Source organism: Diadema antillarum, unplaced genomic scaffold (assembly GCF_040938485.1).
Source record: "Diadema antillarum isolate AM-2024a unplaced genomic scaffold, OU_Dant_1.0 seq00000934_RagTag, whole genome shotgun sequence".
In the NCBI taxonomy this organism is placed as follows: Eukaryota; Metazoa; Echinodermata; class Echinoidea; order Diadematoida; family Diadematidae; genus Diadema; species Diadema antillarum.
The window spans coordinates 26,867-41,100 of record NW_027271785.1 but is presented as its reverse complement, the minus strand read 5'-3'; the positions used below and the strand labels follow the sequence as shown (position 1 = coordinate 41,100).

The window sequence follows — 14,234 nt, the reverse complement described above, 5'->3', positions numbered from 1 at the left end:
AGATATCCAAAAACAAGGAGAAACAAAGAGATACTAATAAAGTTGGGGCATGTCGCCTTTTATTATTAGCACTTTTTGGGATATCTCAGCCATTTGAAAACCAATTTTCATCAAATAAACGTTGAATCCTTCTTAAAATTACATGCTCTTTCATATTTCATAAGAGGCTTTTCATTATCTCACTTAGGAATGTTCAAAACATGAATCCCTACTTCAACCAGTACTGTACACTCCCTTTAACTGTCTGTATGTTGGATGCTATATGTAATTCCTTTTCATAGAAATGTCTTTTCTGATATGTTTATCTCTTATACAACAGGTAGGGCCCATGTCATTAGATAATCCTCCATCACTGTATGCTGTTCATTACTTGTATAGATGTCATTTACATGGGTATCTAGCAAACAAATGCATGTAAATTTGATAAGCACATTGATACCTGTAACAGATGATGTACAGTTTTTTACTTTGCTCATGAAAGATTGGCATTTTTGGATGACATTTATGAACATCATGTCCTTAACAGTTACAGTCTTGATATGTAGTAGTTTTTTTAATGACTTTTATGTTTATATGGACCATATACATTTATAGATGTTGGGTAGAATTAATTTACTCACCATTTGATTGGGTGTACATGATTCAACAAAACTTATGTTATTGCAAAGAAAACAAATTCAACCAATCATAATCTTTTAAAAGATGATTTAAGATTTATCACCAGGGGAAAAAAAAAATGTGTTGATGGCATGTCGAAGCAGATGGAAGGTGTTTACATTGCAGTGTAGATGAAGATTTACTTGCCTTTATAAGAGTGAGTGTGATTTAAACATTTTGTTCTTTTATTTGACAACAATAATCAAACTTGTATAATGTTGATTTTCAAATAACAGGAATGCATTTGCTGAAAGCTTATAGGCCCCCCCCCCCCCCTAAATTGAATTAGATTTGCTTTCGAAAATTGCATTTTGGTGCAGTCACAAGTATACTTTTATGAATTAAAACAGGAAAATACTGTTGTGAATTTAAATTGCAATATTTATTTGAAAGAGAAGTTCATATCAGAATTGAAGAAGATTATAATGGTAAGGAACAATATCATGATCTACCCAAACAGATGATGCATATTTTGTATTAAGATTATTTGTATTTTTTTTTCGGGGGGGGGGGGGGTCAGAAAATGTCAGAAAAATATTTTCTATTATGTGATTGAGAATGCTGAAAACTGGTATTAAAATGATATATGTGACCGTGCACCTCAAAACGAACATAAAGTCGCACACACTGATTTTGCGCGAGGACTGAAAATAAGTGAAATTGGTCAACCTAGTTGAACTTGACTTTTTCATATTTTCTGAAAGAGTGGGTCTTCGTTTACATTATCCTAAAATTTGGTATCACAAAACGGGCAGGAAAGTGTGTTTTTTAGCAGTTTATCTCGAACATTTTTGGTAGAATAGTGTGATTAGGTGTGTCTTTAGAATCCCTTTTTCATTTCTGAAAAACCTTGTCCACACTCTTCACTTTCAACTCTAATAACTTTTGAAAGGATAGTGCTACTGCTTTGAAAGTTGGCATTAATTATGGACAGAATGTGTTAATGAGGCATGCTTAATATCAATTTAATTTGATAATCCCTTCATTGTCGTTACTCTGGTGGTTTACTTCCTGTTTTTTGTCCCATTCATCGCACAGGCAGCACGGTTCGGTAAAGATTAAGCGCTTGAATAGTCTCTGTACTTCAGAGCCTCTTTTCTCAGTTCACACTTTTCCTGAGTTTGGGCTTTCTTTCCAATATTTAGATAGGTTAGGAGAGTCCATTTGATTTGAGTTATGCATCATTTTAAAGCTTAAAGTCTGCTCTTTCAGAATATGGTCTTAATTGAAAATTCATGTCTGGCGACTTTTTGTTTGTTTTGAGGTGCAGGGTCACATATATAAATGTCCTTGATATACCTCGTACAGATCTCGTAAGATAATATCAGGAGTATTGTCATTTTGTAACAACTAAGGAGGATGTTGTTTATGACATGACTGTCATGTGGTCATGAGTTTTTTATTGTGGTATTCCAATGAATGTCATTTTAGTTGACTTACTGGCAGTTAAATTGCTTCTTTCTTCATGTTAGGGCTCATTGTTTTGGCACAGGGGCTGATAGTCCATCATGCCTAAGCATGCAGTATTGTAAAAGATGTTATTTGCGCATTCAGATTTTTTCTTGATATAGGAGGTCACAGATATGTTTTTGTGTGATGTTGTTTTTCACGATTTGACAACAAGGCTATCGTAAGTGCCTGTCCATTTGTGATATTTTGCATGTTGTTAAATCTGCAGCCCAACAGTGATTCATGAAATTAGTAAAAAATTAAACCGTTGCGAAAATAACAACTTTTACAGTATATGTCAACCTAGCTGATTTTTTAAAAAAGTCAACATGTTTTCAGTTCTGTAGCACAATGGAAGAGCACTTGACTTACCTCTTTCAAAAAGCAGGGAAAATAATATTACCTTACTATATGTCAATAACGAGTCAATGGAATGTATATTTTTCATGAAAAATGAAATTTTGTGGAATTCCCCTTGTATTTACTTCATATTGTTGTTTATCTTCATATTATGAAGTGAAGTAGTCTCCTGATCCAACGATATTGGCACCAAAACCTATAACTTTTGAATTGTTTGTCTGATTTTCCTCAAACTTTCACTGACTTGTTTTACTAACAGTGCTGCTTTCAGTCAATCCACATTTGTATTTGGGCTTTGGTTTCCTTGTAATCTTGCTACTGATAGACAATAGTAGAGATACATGAAGAAGCATTAACTTGCATTCAATTTTCGTACTTTTCAACATGTTGAAAGAGTCACTCATGATATCTGGAAAATGTTCTGAACAAAGCATGTGATACCAGATGGTGCCACAGGAATAAAATGATGTATTTATAATTTTCTCCACCTTCAGGGGGGCCAATGTTAATGTTCAGAGTGAGAAGGGGGACACACCCCTCCATCTGGCAGCCTTCCGGGGTTCCATCCACCTGTGCCAGCTTCTCCTCTCCTACCACGCCCAGACAGGCATCCTCAACAACAATGGCAAGACACCCCAGCAGGAGGCTGAGGGAGAGGGACACACCGCCATCACCAAGCTTCTGGCTCCAGAGACCAATCAGAGAGGTGTTTGTCCTCATCTTGTTACCATAGCAACCCCTCTACTGTGCAAATACCCACATGGCCTTTAGTCTATGTATAGCATCTGACATTTGTGGTTGTGGTTGGATTTGTAGATTCTGCTTTTCTCACAGATGTTAGAAATAAAATTAAGAAATAATCATTAAAAATCAAGAATGTACAGCTCTTACTTGTCATACATACATGGCCGATGTCAATACTTTCATTAAATCTTTAGTCTCCAGAATTTCTCATCTTTGTGAGTGATGACACGAAATTTGACATTGTAAGCATACATATTCATTTTGATAGTCCACAGGAAACTATATTTAATGATTTTTTTAGACATCATAGTAGTGAAATCCTGTAGAAATGATATCATCTGTAGTTCTACTCATTCTCATCAGTAACACTTCTCCCACTAGTTCTATTTCAATAAGCTGTCTTTATGATTTCTGTTTTACTTTCAGCTTGAAAAAGAGGTGATTCTCATCCATGTTTCTCTTGGATTTTAATGTAAAGTGAGGTTGGAGAGTGGCATTAATAAAAGTGCAAATAATAAAATGATAATAACAATATCTTAACTCTATTTTTTGTCTAACATGGCAGCTTAAGAAGTACTGAACAGTTCACTTGCATACTGTAAAACCGGAAATTTTAGGATGCACTTGCGAATTTGCTTGGACCCAAGATTCAGAAAAAGTAAAATGCATGCAGAAGTTTGTGTTAGATATTAATATAAGCTCAGGAGGAATGAACACTTTACCCCTCCCAAGTAATTGATCAAATTAATCTAGTATGCATGCACATGGGCACATTACAGTTCAGGTCATGCTGAGTGCTTCCAAAGTCAACTACTTGTACACATCCTGGTTGTGCACATTTGTTGTTGTTTTTTTTAAACTATGTATGTTTAAGTAGTGTGCATTTAGATTGTTATGTGTTTTATATCAACCAGCAAGCAGTGTGTGTTCAACACGTCCCTGTATTACTAGTACATGTGCATGTCGTATACAGTGTAGTTGTAAATTTGTCATTTTTCATTTTCATTTCATTTCATTTATGAAGTTTCCACACAAATCATACAGTGTTGTGTTTACAACATCCATCCATGACAATGTAAAGTAACACATTCTTGTTCGGCAATGTGCAAAATTTTCATGTGAGATAAAGGCCATCGGCTTCGATTCGAGAAAATTTTGAATGTGTCTGGTTTTTCAGTTTGTCATTTTGAAGTGCAGCATCCAAATTTGTATTCTTGACCTCATCCTGGGTGTTTCTCTTCTCAGCAGTATACCGAAGCTCCTCCCTGCCCTTGTCCTACCAGAACGTTGCTAGGATACCAAGTGAGAGTGATGAGTCACTGTTATCAGGCAACCGCCCGCGAGGCAGTCTACGACGACAACTCCTGCGCCAGAGCCAGATCATGAACAATGACTGCTCCTCTCCCGTCCACAGGTTAGGTTCGTTCCTCTGAGAGTAGGTGACGAGATAGATGACTGGATATAATTATACCTGGTACTAGTAGATCATGACTGGCATAGGAGTGAATGATACAAAATGAGTCATGCGATGGGCTTGATTTGGTAATGAAGAAGGATGTTAAGTCCCTGATTTTGCATTTCAAACACTGAGGTTTGACCAAAGAGCTTATAACGAGTAGGTACTAGAGTGCAAAGTATGCATACACCCTGTACAATTGCTTTGTGAGCACACAGGGAGCGCTGAGAGATGTGCGGCTGTAGGCTCACCCCTCATGCTAACGGGCTAGCATGTGAGCAACTGAAGATCAGCCAAATCAAGAAGTGCATACTCGCATAAAAGTTCAAATATGCACTGTAAAAATGTTACTTTAGCACGCAAAGTCTGCCATTTCTAATTCAGTAATGGCAGCCTCCATGAAATCTCAGACACAATTGTATAGTTTGCCCTCTAGTGGTGATGAGGAGAAAAATCTCTTTGGGTTTGACTTAAGTCCTCATCTGTCACTCAATGTAGAACTTTAGAACAGTTGAAGCACTTTGAAATGAGTAACTCATACCATTAACTTAAATTTTCTGTAGGAGCCACTCATATAATGCAATATCGCCAACAATCCCTTAACTATTCCCCCCCCCCACCTTTTTAATCATCTTGTTAAGACAACTTACTATTACGTGACCATGCATTTTCAGTTTTAGAGTATGTAGTGCGCAAATTATCAGAAGATTAAAACTTTTGTAAAAATTAGTATGTTCTTGTACATTCATTTTGATTATTCAAAGTGAATTAGTAATTCTGTATAGCTATTCTCACTTTTCTGTTACATTGAGTCCACTCTCAAATGCCATTATTATTGTATTGCTGATCAGGGCTTCATCTTTAATACATTCACAGTCAGCCAAAAGAAGTCAGTCCAGGACTACTGACTTTGCATATGGAGGGCCCAGTATGACAATTTGTTCACATTCTTTAGTGTAAAATGGGAAATTTTTGCGTGCATGAAACATTTGCAAAAGTAGCATGCACACAAAAGATTTTGTCTACGTGAGGTATTGAATGCCAGTGACCAATCGTTTCATGTTTCATTAAAGTTTCAAAAAGATCATCGGCTGCCATTTGTGAAAGTTTCATGTCACACATGTTCCTGGTTTTACGGTAGTTCTACAGTTTTCAGACGTACTGTGAGCATAAAATTATGTCTCTTGTTTTACTGAGGGATTATTGCAAGCCGACACCATAAAAGTAGGACCCTTCCCCTTACACACTCACACATGCACCCAGACACGCGCATTATTTTTATTATCACTATTATTATTATTATTATTATTATCATCATTATTATTATTATTATTATTATTACTATTATTATTATCATCATCATTATTATTATTATTATTATTATTATTATTATCATTATTATCATTATTATTATCATTATTATTATTATTATTATTATTATTATTATTATTGTTATTATTATTATTATTATTATTATTATTATTATTATTATTATTATTATAATTATTATTATTATTATTATTATAATTATTATTATTATTATTATTATTATTATTATTATTATTATTATTATTATTATTGTGCATACATGCATACTCATAATTTACAGGTGCTTGTGAAATGTAAGCTTAGGAAGAGCCTAAAACATTTTATGGTAAAATGATTGTTTTCGGTATTAAGAGCATAACAAAGAATCATTTTCACCACTTATTTCATGATCTTACAGGCATGATAGTGAGCTGGTGAAAAGTCACTCAACGAATCTACTCCAGACTGTTGGGAGATTATCACCCCCCAACCAGGCTGGGGATGCTAACTTCAAGGGCAGGAGGTCCCCAAGCAGCCCACTCGTTCAATACCCCACCCTTGGTAGGGTATCACCACCAATCTTGCAGGGGATCTCCCAGAATTTTAATTATCATTATCCAGGCAATTTGACCAAGAGGCGGAACAGTCCTCCAGCTATTTCTAGAAATTTGGTTGCTCAGACGGCACCAATAGCTCCTGCACACGTCATCCTACGGCAGCCACCGGTCAACAGGGAGGGAGAGACTCAAAACAGACCAAAGGAGACCTCTGGTAAGGCTGATGGACACAGTGGTCATCATCAGTGTAAAAGACTTGACCGAGAAACAAAGCCTCAGTCATTCAGCTCTTTCCAGTCACCGAAAGACGGACGGCAGACCTGTGCATCAAGTTCGACGATCTCTAATACCAATGGTGATGTGTGTTTGAAACTATGCGATGGACCCGGTGTCAAATCAGACTCCTTTCCAGAAATCGACAGGTTGCTGAATATCATCGAAGACCTTGAAAAGGACAAGATTTCCCTCCTGAATGAAAACCAAAATCTACGGGAAACAATTCAGTCACTCGAGTCTCTCGTGGATTTGTCCATGACCACCGAGGGGAGTAGCAGCAGCAACAGCTCGTGTCAAGAACAAAGCTGTACGTCATGTGGAGATAGAACGATGCGAGGCTCGACTGTGCTGGACGTAAAAGCCAACCAGAGAATTCTGCTCCTGGAAGCAACCTGCCGAGACCTTGCGGCTGACAACCACAAACTACAGTCCCAGGTCATTTCTCTCTCTCAAGGTCAAACCATTGTGGAAGAGGATGAGACAGCTGTGGTTCAAAAGGTGAACGGTGACATTCAAGGGTTGGAGACAACCACTTCAGAAGTTTCAGTGAGAGCTCCCTCTACTGGCAGTATGCACGAGTCAAAATCATCACCTTCCGATCACGTATCGGCTAATGACAGACATTCCCCTTTACAATCATCGCTGGGAAGAGACAGTCACTTCCTGACCAATTCTTCTTCTAACAGCAAACTTTCTCCAAGTTCCAAAGTATCAAGCTTCGCTTCGGAGTGCTGGCACTCCTTGAGTAGATGCAATACAAGTAGGACGCCCTCACAAGTCTTACAATTTATGCAGGCCACTGTGGGCAATGTATCTTCTCCCGGATCAAAGGATTCAGTGATGAACATGCATAGTGTTGCCATGGAGTCTTTGCGTGATATGGACACAAGCGAGTGGTACCCGTTGGATGTTAGCATTTCTGATGCAAAGGACAACATTTGTCTAAAGGAGAGGATCCATCGGTGTGAGGGAAGAGATGATGAGCTGTTTGCTACATTTAGATGTACGCTGTCTGGCAGACGACGCATCCTGGAGGTAAGAAATCCATGCTATGCACAATTCCCTTCGACTTGAATATTGTGCTGGTACATATTGATCAGACAAGGACAGAATGATTTGGCAAATGTTACTGTAAAACACGATATTTTCGCGGCATGAAATTTTCGCGAATTGGAACCGACGGCCTCTTTCGTAGCAGGAAATTTTCGCAAGTTGCCTCTAACATTCAATGCATATAGTGTAGACAAAAATTTTAATTTTAATTTCGTGAATCTTGGCTCTTGCGAAATTTGCAAAATTAAAATTCACATGAACATTCCTCGTTTTGCAGTAGCTGAAACTTTGGGTTCCAAAATGGGGGGGGGGGGGGAGTGTGGAGAGTGATGTTGCTCAGGTGACAAAAAATTAGGTAATTTTAGCAAAAGGAAAGAGTGGTAGTGGGGTTTAACACCACTTGAAAAATTTGCTTTGAATGTCCAAAAATGTGAATTTTCCCATTCTATTTTATTGCAACTGATAGACAAATTGCCTGATGTCGAGGTAAGCATGCAGTACTCACTGCAAGAACCTGCACAGGCTGTCGGGCGGAAGCTCGGTGGTCTAGTGGAAAAGACGCCTGTTTGGCAATCAGGAGGTTGTAGCTTTGAATCCTACTGGAGTACATATGGCCACAACTTCTTTTGTCATGGCTACTACTAAAACACTGATCAATTCAGTGTCTATTTAAGTCGATGTAGGGCAATTCGTCAGTTAGTTGGAATGAGTAAAAAATTCAAAGTATAAATGAATCATGTCATTGTCTTCATCATTGCTCCAAAGTGAAATTCTCAAGCCTCTGTGAGTGTTGATCTCTTCATTCCACACAATCAAGAACATTTTGAAAATGGCTTATTCAGCCAGTCATAAAAAAGAATAAATCTGTTTCTTTGCTAAACTATTAAAGAACTTATTAATGGAGTGGAGTTAATTCATTTCGCTTCTGGTACACCAGTATGATACAACAGAAGATGAACAAGCGAAAGTTTTTTTTTTTTTTTTTTTTTCAGCCTGGTTTTGTGACACCCATACATTCATGCACACATGAGTGTGACTGTAACATGGCATTTACATTGTGAAACAGGGAATATTAGTCAGTCAGAATATATAGAAAAATGTTTTGACTTATTTCATATGTTCCTAGGTATCCCAAGTGAGTGCTTGTCAAGGTGAAGGAGATACATCAGTCTGGAGTGATGAGAGATGTCTTCATGTACTCCGCTCTCTACCACCCCACCGCAATGTGACTCCGCCCCTTGCCAGATGGGAAACATGTGCAATGTCAGATGATCACCTCACGAGGGCCACACTGGCCCGCATCAACGTAGAGCAGAACAGTGACTGCAGACTAGTGTTCAGTGTGTACCCAGATTTTCAGATCAGTATAAGGAAACTGTTTGATTCGGTCGTGGGGGAGGGTGGACAGGATTTGTTGAGGGAACCTTGCCTCCTGCGCATTCTCCTTCAGTTGCTCCTAGGGGTGCAGCACCTGCAAGCCCAGGGCGTGGCGCATCGTGACATCCAACCCCGACATGTTCACGTAGGAGCAGACATGCGTGTCACCCTCGGTGGATTTGAACATGCAGCTCTGATGTTGGACCAGGGTGGGGCTCCTCGCCCATTTGATGATGTCACCCAAATTGGAGCAGGGAACCCTTTAGCAAGGGCCCCTGAGCTAATCAAGCACACCATACATGGACCACCCCAGATTTGGGAACATAGGGTGAGTCTGATACTCATTAAGACACGTCATTCAAATGTTGCCAGTATGACAACTCAATATCCATTAGAATTTTTTAAGTGCTATCAGTTTTCAATTCAGCTGCCATAATGAATGACATGCAGTAATATTGGCCATCCTTTATTTATTATATTTTTTTTGACATGATGCCTGTATGAAACCATTTTCCTGAGTCACATTGGCACATATTTACTATTTGTTCTTCTGTTGAAGTCCGCTCTATATGATATTTACAGCAAAAGACAAGCCTATACAGACACCAAGTTAAATGTAGCTTTAGAGACAATTAATGTAACCATGGGAAAAGAGTGGTGGGATGAAATTCTTTCATGATGTATTAAACTTGATGCAATCCCAGTGAGTTAGAACCTAATGTATGAGATGGAAAAATCAATCAGTACTGCACCTCTAACATTCAATCCTCATCAATCAACTCTAAGTTTGTGCACCTTGTGAATAATATATGTACATACATGTATGAATGCAATAAAAATGGAAACTGACAGAATGGACAGAAAAGATAGGTCCTTCTACCAGAAGGGAAAAACCCGGCGTGAAATGTTAGACAAATATTTCCTTATATTACATCTAATGAAACTTGAGACAGACCGCATGGTTGTGGGGAATACAGGGAAAACTATGTATAGGGAAAAGGAAAGAGAATTAAAGGTTAATGAAACCCAAATATGTATTTGAATTGAATAACTGTAGCAATATTAGTAGAACACATCAGTGAAGTTCAAGTAAGATTGAACGATCAATTGGAAAGTTATGAATTTTTTAAAGTTCAGCCCCACCAACGCCAGTTGAGAAAACTAAAACTGTTGTGACATTACTGCAGGCCAATGTTTTGAAAGAAAATACAAGTGTATTAAAGAGCATTCAACAAGATTTAATGTTTAAATGAAAAGGACACATTTTGTTACTGTTACTGATATACCCATGTACAATATGTGTCAAGGATAACATTATTTTTTTTCTTTATTTGCTGAAAGGGTAAGTCAAATGCTCTTTCAACACACTAGAAATATAGAAATATGTTAAATTTTCTTTAAATTTTGTGTATGTTGTCCTGCAGTGGTGTCACCAACTGTTGAGGTCTTTAAAAATTCATAACTTTTGAACAGATTGTCAATTTTCCTCAAATTCACTAATCTGTTCCACTATTACCATGTACATAAATACATATATTTATAGATTATATATTTGGGTATCATTCTCTCTTAATCAGTTGCCTCCAAGATACTTTAATTTCCCACAAGGTTTGAAAAAGCAACAGGGTTAGTTGATATGGAGGGCCCAGCACAGTTTAGAAAGTCTAAATTGTTAACTGCATTGTCACCTACTGTCACAGTACATTCTTAGCTTGGTGAGAGCTGCTTTGGTAATTATTTGTCAGGGTTCGAGGATTACTTTTTATTGAGGAGCACTACATGTACATTGTACCTTTGAGAGAAAGTGAGGATGAAAGAAAGGTTGAGAAAAAGAGAGAATGGAAAATAAATAGAAATTTGATAGTGTACATTTAGCTGAGAAACATTGAGACAAGTAGTTTTGAGATGTGGGCATGCAATATTGGCATCTAGGCAATATTGAGATCTGGGCAATATTGAGATTTAGGCAATATCTAGATGTGGGCAAACTTAGTATGATGTGTGGTCAATAACTAGGTGTAAGTCCAGCTGCAGGATGAACAAGGTCATCATCAATAAATAATGACTGGTAATATGATTAGGTGCCTATACTTCCTTATCCATGCATCAACTCAAATAAAAAGTGCAATCATACCAGTGATATCTACACCCAAATTGCATTCTGCAGTAGTCAGCCAGAGATACAGCTACGTATTATTTCATGTGTGCAAAGAATTCTGATTGGCCTTTCTGTTTTGTCAAAACACCTCATTAAAGGATGCCAGTCCTCTTGTGGTTTCCCCCTGTTGATGTGAGCTAGCACCCAGGACAGGTGCATGTAGCTCTTACATGCAATGATCACTTCCTTTAAAAAATCTCCCCATTTATAGATTCCTTTGTCAGCTGTTTACGCCAGCTCCGATCTGTACGCTGTGGCAGCAACGATCTGCAGTCTCCTTGTCACACCCAGCAGCCAATCAGAGCAGGCCATTGGTGATGACCCGAGTGAGCTTCTGTCCCGCCTACCAGACTGGCTATCTCCTGCTCTCTCTGCCCTCCTAAAAGAGATGCTGAATCCTAGCCCGGAGAAAAGACCACCAATCCGTGCTGCCTTGCTCAGGTAGACACTGTTTAATAATCTCAGCACACAAGATGACAAATGCTCTTCTTTCTGGCTGTCACTTCTTCTCCACCCAAACAAGAATTTGATCGCCAGAAAAACCTTATAATGCACACTACTTTCTACAGGCATTGGCTGAATCTTGTTGCCATGCTTAAATAAATGAACGAAATGAAACTGCAATTAACTGGGTCACAGCAAGTCCCTTCACAATAACTACAAACAAAAATAATTAGTACTGCATCTGATGATGTTAATACAGATGACATCATATCGTCTTTTGGGATTGGGAGGAAAAAGGGGAAATTTAGTGGCCAAATGACAAGAAAAACACAGCCACTGAAGTTCACTTTACCACTTTATTGTGTGAGTGTTTCTCTGATTTTATTGAAATCTTGTGTCACACAAAGACACTGTGTATTTTGGTGTGGTGGGCGGCAGGTGGAAGAAACTGTGGAGTTTGTAAAAGAAACAAAGAGAAAAAAACAAGAAGAAGTGTGAGATTATAAAACAGGAAAGAGAAGATTTAAGAGAAGGAAGCTGAATATTTCAGTGTTGCATGAAAATGAAAGCAAGTGACAGAATATGAAGTAAACAAGAGACAGAGGAAATAGGGATGAAGGAGACATGATAATACATTCATGTCTACTAATGTGTCATGCTGACATTCAATACTATCAGCAGTATTGTAGGTGGAAGACATAAAAGATACTTGTAGTCATGGGAACGGAAACGAAGGAGAGATGTGGAGTGAAGACCCTTTGTCATCAACTTCACACAGACTACCAATTATTAAACACCACATCCATCCAAAAAATCTGACGTGATATGCTTTACTTACATCTTCCCCTTTGAGATGATATGTACCTGGTGGTTCTGACAAATTTATTTGCTAAAGGATATAACTGATAATAAACAATATCGATTCATTTATTAGAATGTTGACATTTTGAATTCTGTTCATACTGTGAAGTTTCACTTACATGTACATGCTACTGCTTTATCATCTGTGACTTTCATTGTTACCAATTCAATGTAATTTCTTTTTATAAGATAATTGTATTGCTGCAAAAATATGTTTTTAGATAAGAACTAGTGTAAGAGTAATCATCAGAATCCTTAAAGTCCAGAGAAAAAGTATTTCTGTATTTGAGCTTTGTTTCATGGGCTCATTATCACATTTAATCTCTCACTTGCATCCTGCCTCCAGGGTTGCTATGTTACTCTTTGGCCCGCATCCGGATGAGATGAAAAGCCAGCTGGACTGTGAGATGTGGCTAACTTCACAGGCAATGAGACTCTTGCTATCTACTCCAACAGACCAGCATGAGTAAGTTTTGTCATCCTGTTGCCTTGGTTACCAGAGGGAGGAAGAGAGAGTGTAGGTGTTAGGATTTATGAAAGAGAGAAATGGGTTGCCTCATAGGAGAAATGGAAGGATCATCTCATTTTACAGAAATCAATAATGATGGAGTGTTTGTATTTATGTTGTCTTGAACAATTTGCATAATACACTAATAGAATGTTTTATATGTTGCTTTTTCCCAGCTTGTTGTTTAAGGCTAAGGGTTACCTTTGTAGAGATGAAATTGTCAAATTATGTGAGGATTTGAATGAGATTCCAAAGAAAACATGTGAATAACTATACCACTAGCTCTCCCACCAGGTGACCCTTGTCATGGTAGAGGTCAATGTAATGTGTGTGCTCCATGTAAACACACATAACAAGTAGACTATTGAGCTTATCCATTAAGTATGAAGATATACCATCAAAGACATAAAGTTTGATTTTGTGGTTCCCATCTTTTTCAATCTTCAGAAAGCCGATGCCTGGAATGCATGGATGCCGTGAAGCACAGGACAGACTGGACTGGGTTCTATGCAGAGATTACATTCTGAATATTACTCCCCTTCAGTTATGGCAGCTCTACCAGAAGTATCAGATGACTTAGGGAAGACCAGAGGGTGTGGTCAAGAGAAGACCAGAGGGCGTGGTCCAGGGAGGACCAGAGGGTGTGGTCCAGGGAAGGCCAGAGGGTGTGGTCCAGGGAGGACCAGAGGGTGTGGTCAAGAGAAGACCAGAGGGCGTGGTCTAGGGAGGGCTAGAGGGCATGGTCATTTGTTTATTGGATTAAGCCAGGACAATGCTCTGAACTTTAAGTGTCCCCAAATATTGCAAATGTAACAGAGGACATGTTTTCAGAAACGTTTCTTGCAACTAATATGTTAATTTAGTCATTGTGGCAACAACTTGGCAATGACCATTTAGATGTGAGCTTTTTGTTAGTTGCTTGGTGTGTAGCATTAGATGTTACCATGATATGTGAGCCAATAAAGCAGAGGTTTGTAGGTTAAGGTAGGCTCAAGAGTTTTTCACACCCAAGTTTCTCTCTCTGTT

The 14,234-nt window shown here is 38.2% G+C and overlaps 2 protein-coding genes across 2 annotated transcripts in view; both read left to right on the top strand.

Moving 5' to 3' along the window:
- The window catches only part of LOC139741563 (uncharacterized), a 36,613-nt gene extending 29,057 nt beyond the window's left edge, over positions 1–7,556 (top strand). The window contains exons 4-7 of the mRNA XM_071652147.1: positions 2,961–3,172; positions 4,459–4,624; positions 6,393–7,353; positions 7,494–7,556. Of these exons, the coding sequence (XP_071508248.1) occupies positions 2,961–3,172; positions 4,459–4,624; positions 6,393–7,353; positions 7,494–7,556 (1,402 nt within the window). The remainder of the gene's footprint in view (positions 1–2,960; positions 3,173–4,458; positions 4,625–6,392; positions 7,354–7,493) is intronic.
- A 1,749-nt stretch (positions 7,557–9,305) lies between these two features.
- On the top strand, positions 9,306–13,798 carry LOC139741565 (uncharacterized). The gene is made up of 4 exons (XM_071652150.1): positions 9,306–9,565; positions 11,607–11,836; positions 13,047–13,166; positions 13,656–13,798. The coding sequence occupies exons 1-4, from the start codon at positions 9,395–9,397 to the stop codon at positions 13,786–13,788; spliced, it is 654 nt and encodes a 217-aa protein (XP_071508251.1). The 5' UTR covers positions 9,306–9,394; the 3' UTR covers positions 13,789–13,798.
- The last annotated feature ends 436 nt before the right edge of the window (positions 13,799–14,234 follow it).

What these genes read in the sequence shown, in the direction of transcription:
- LOC139741565 (XM_071652150.1), top strand. Translation starts at nt 9,395, where the DNA reads ATGCGTGTCACCCTCGGTGGATTTGAACATGCAGCTCTGATGTTGGAC. An exon ending in ATCCGTGCTGCCTTGCTCAG is followed by an intron (nt 11,837 to 13,046) that starts GTAGACACTGTT and finishes TCCTGCCTCCAG; the next exon opens with GGTTGCTATGTTACTCTTTG. An exon ending in ACTCCAACAGACCAGCATGA is followed by an intron (nt 13,167 to 13,655) that starts GTAAGTTTTGTC and finishes TTCAATCTTCAG; the next exon opens with AAAGCCGATGCCTGGAATGC.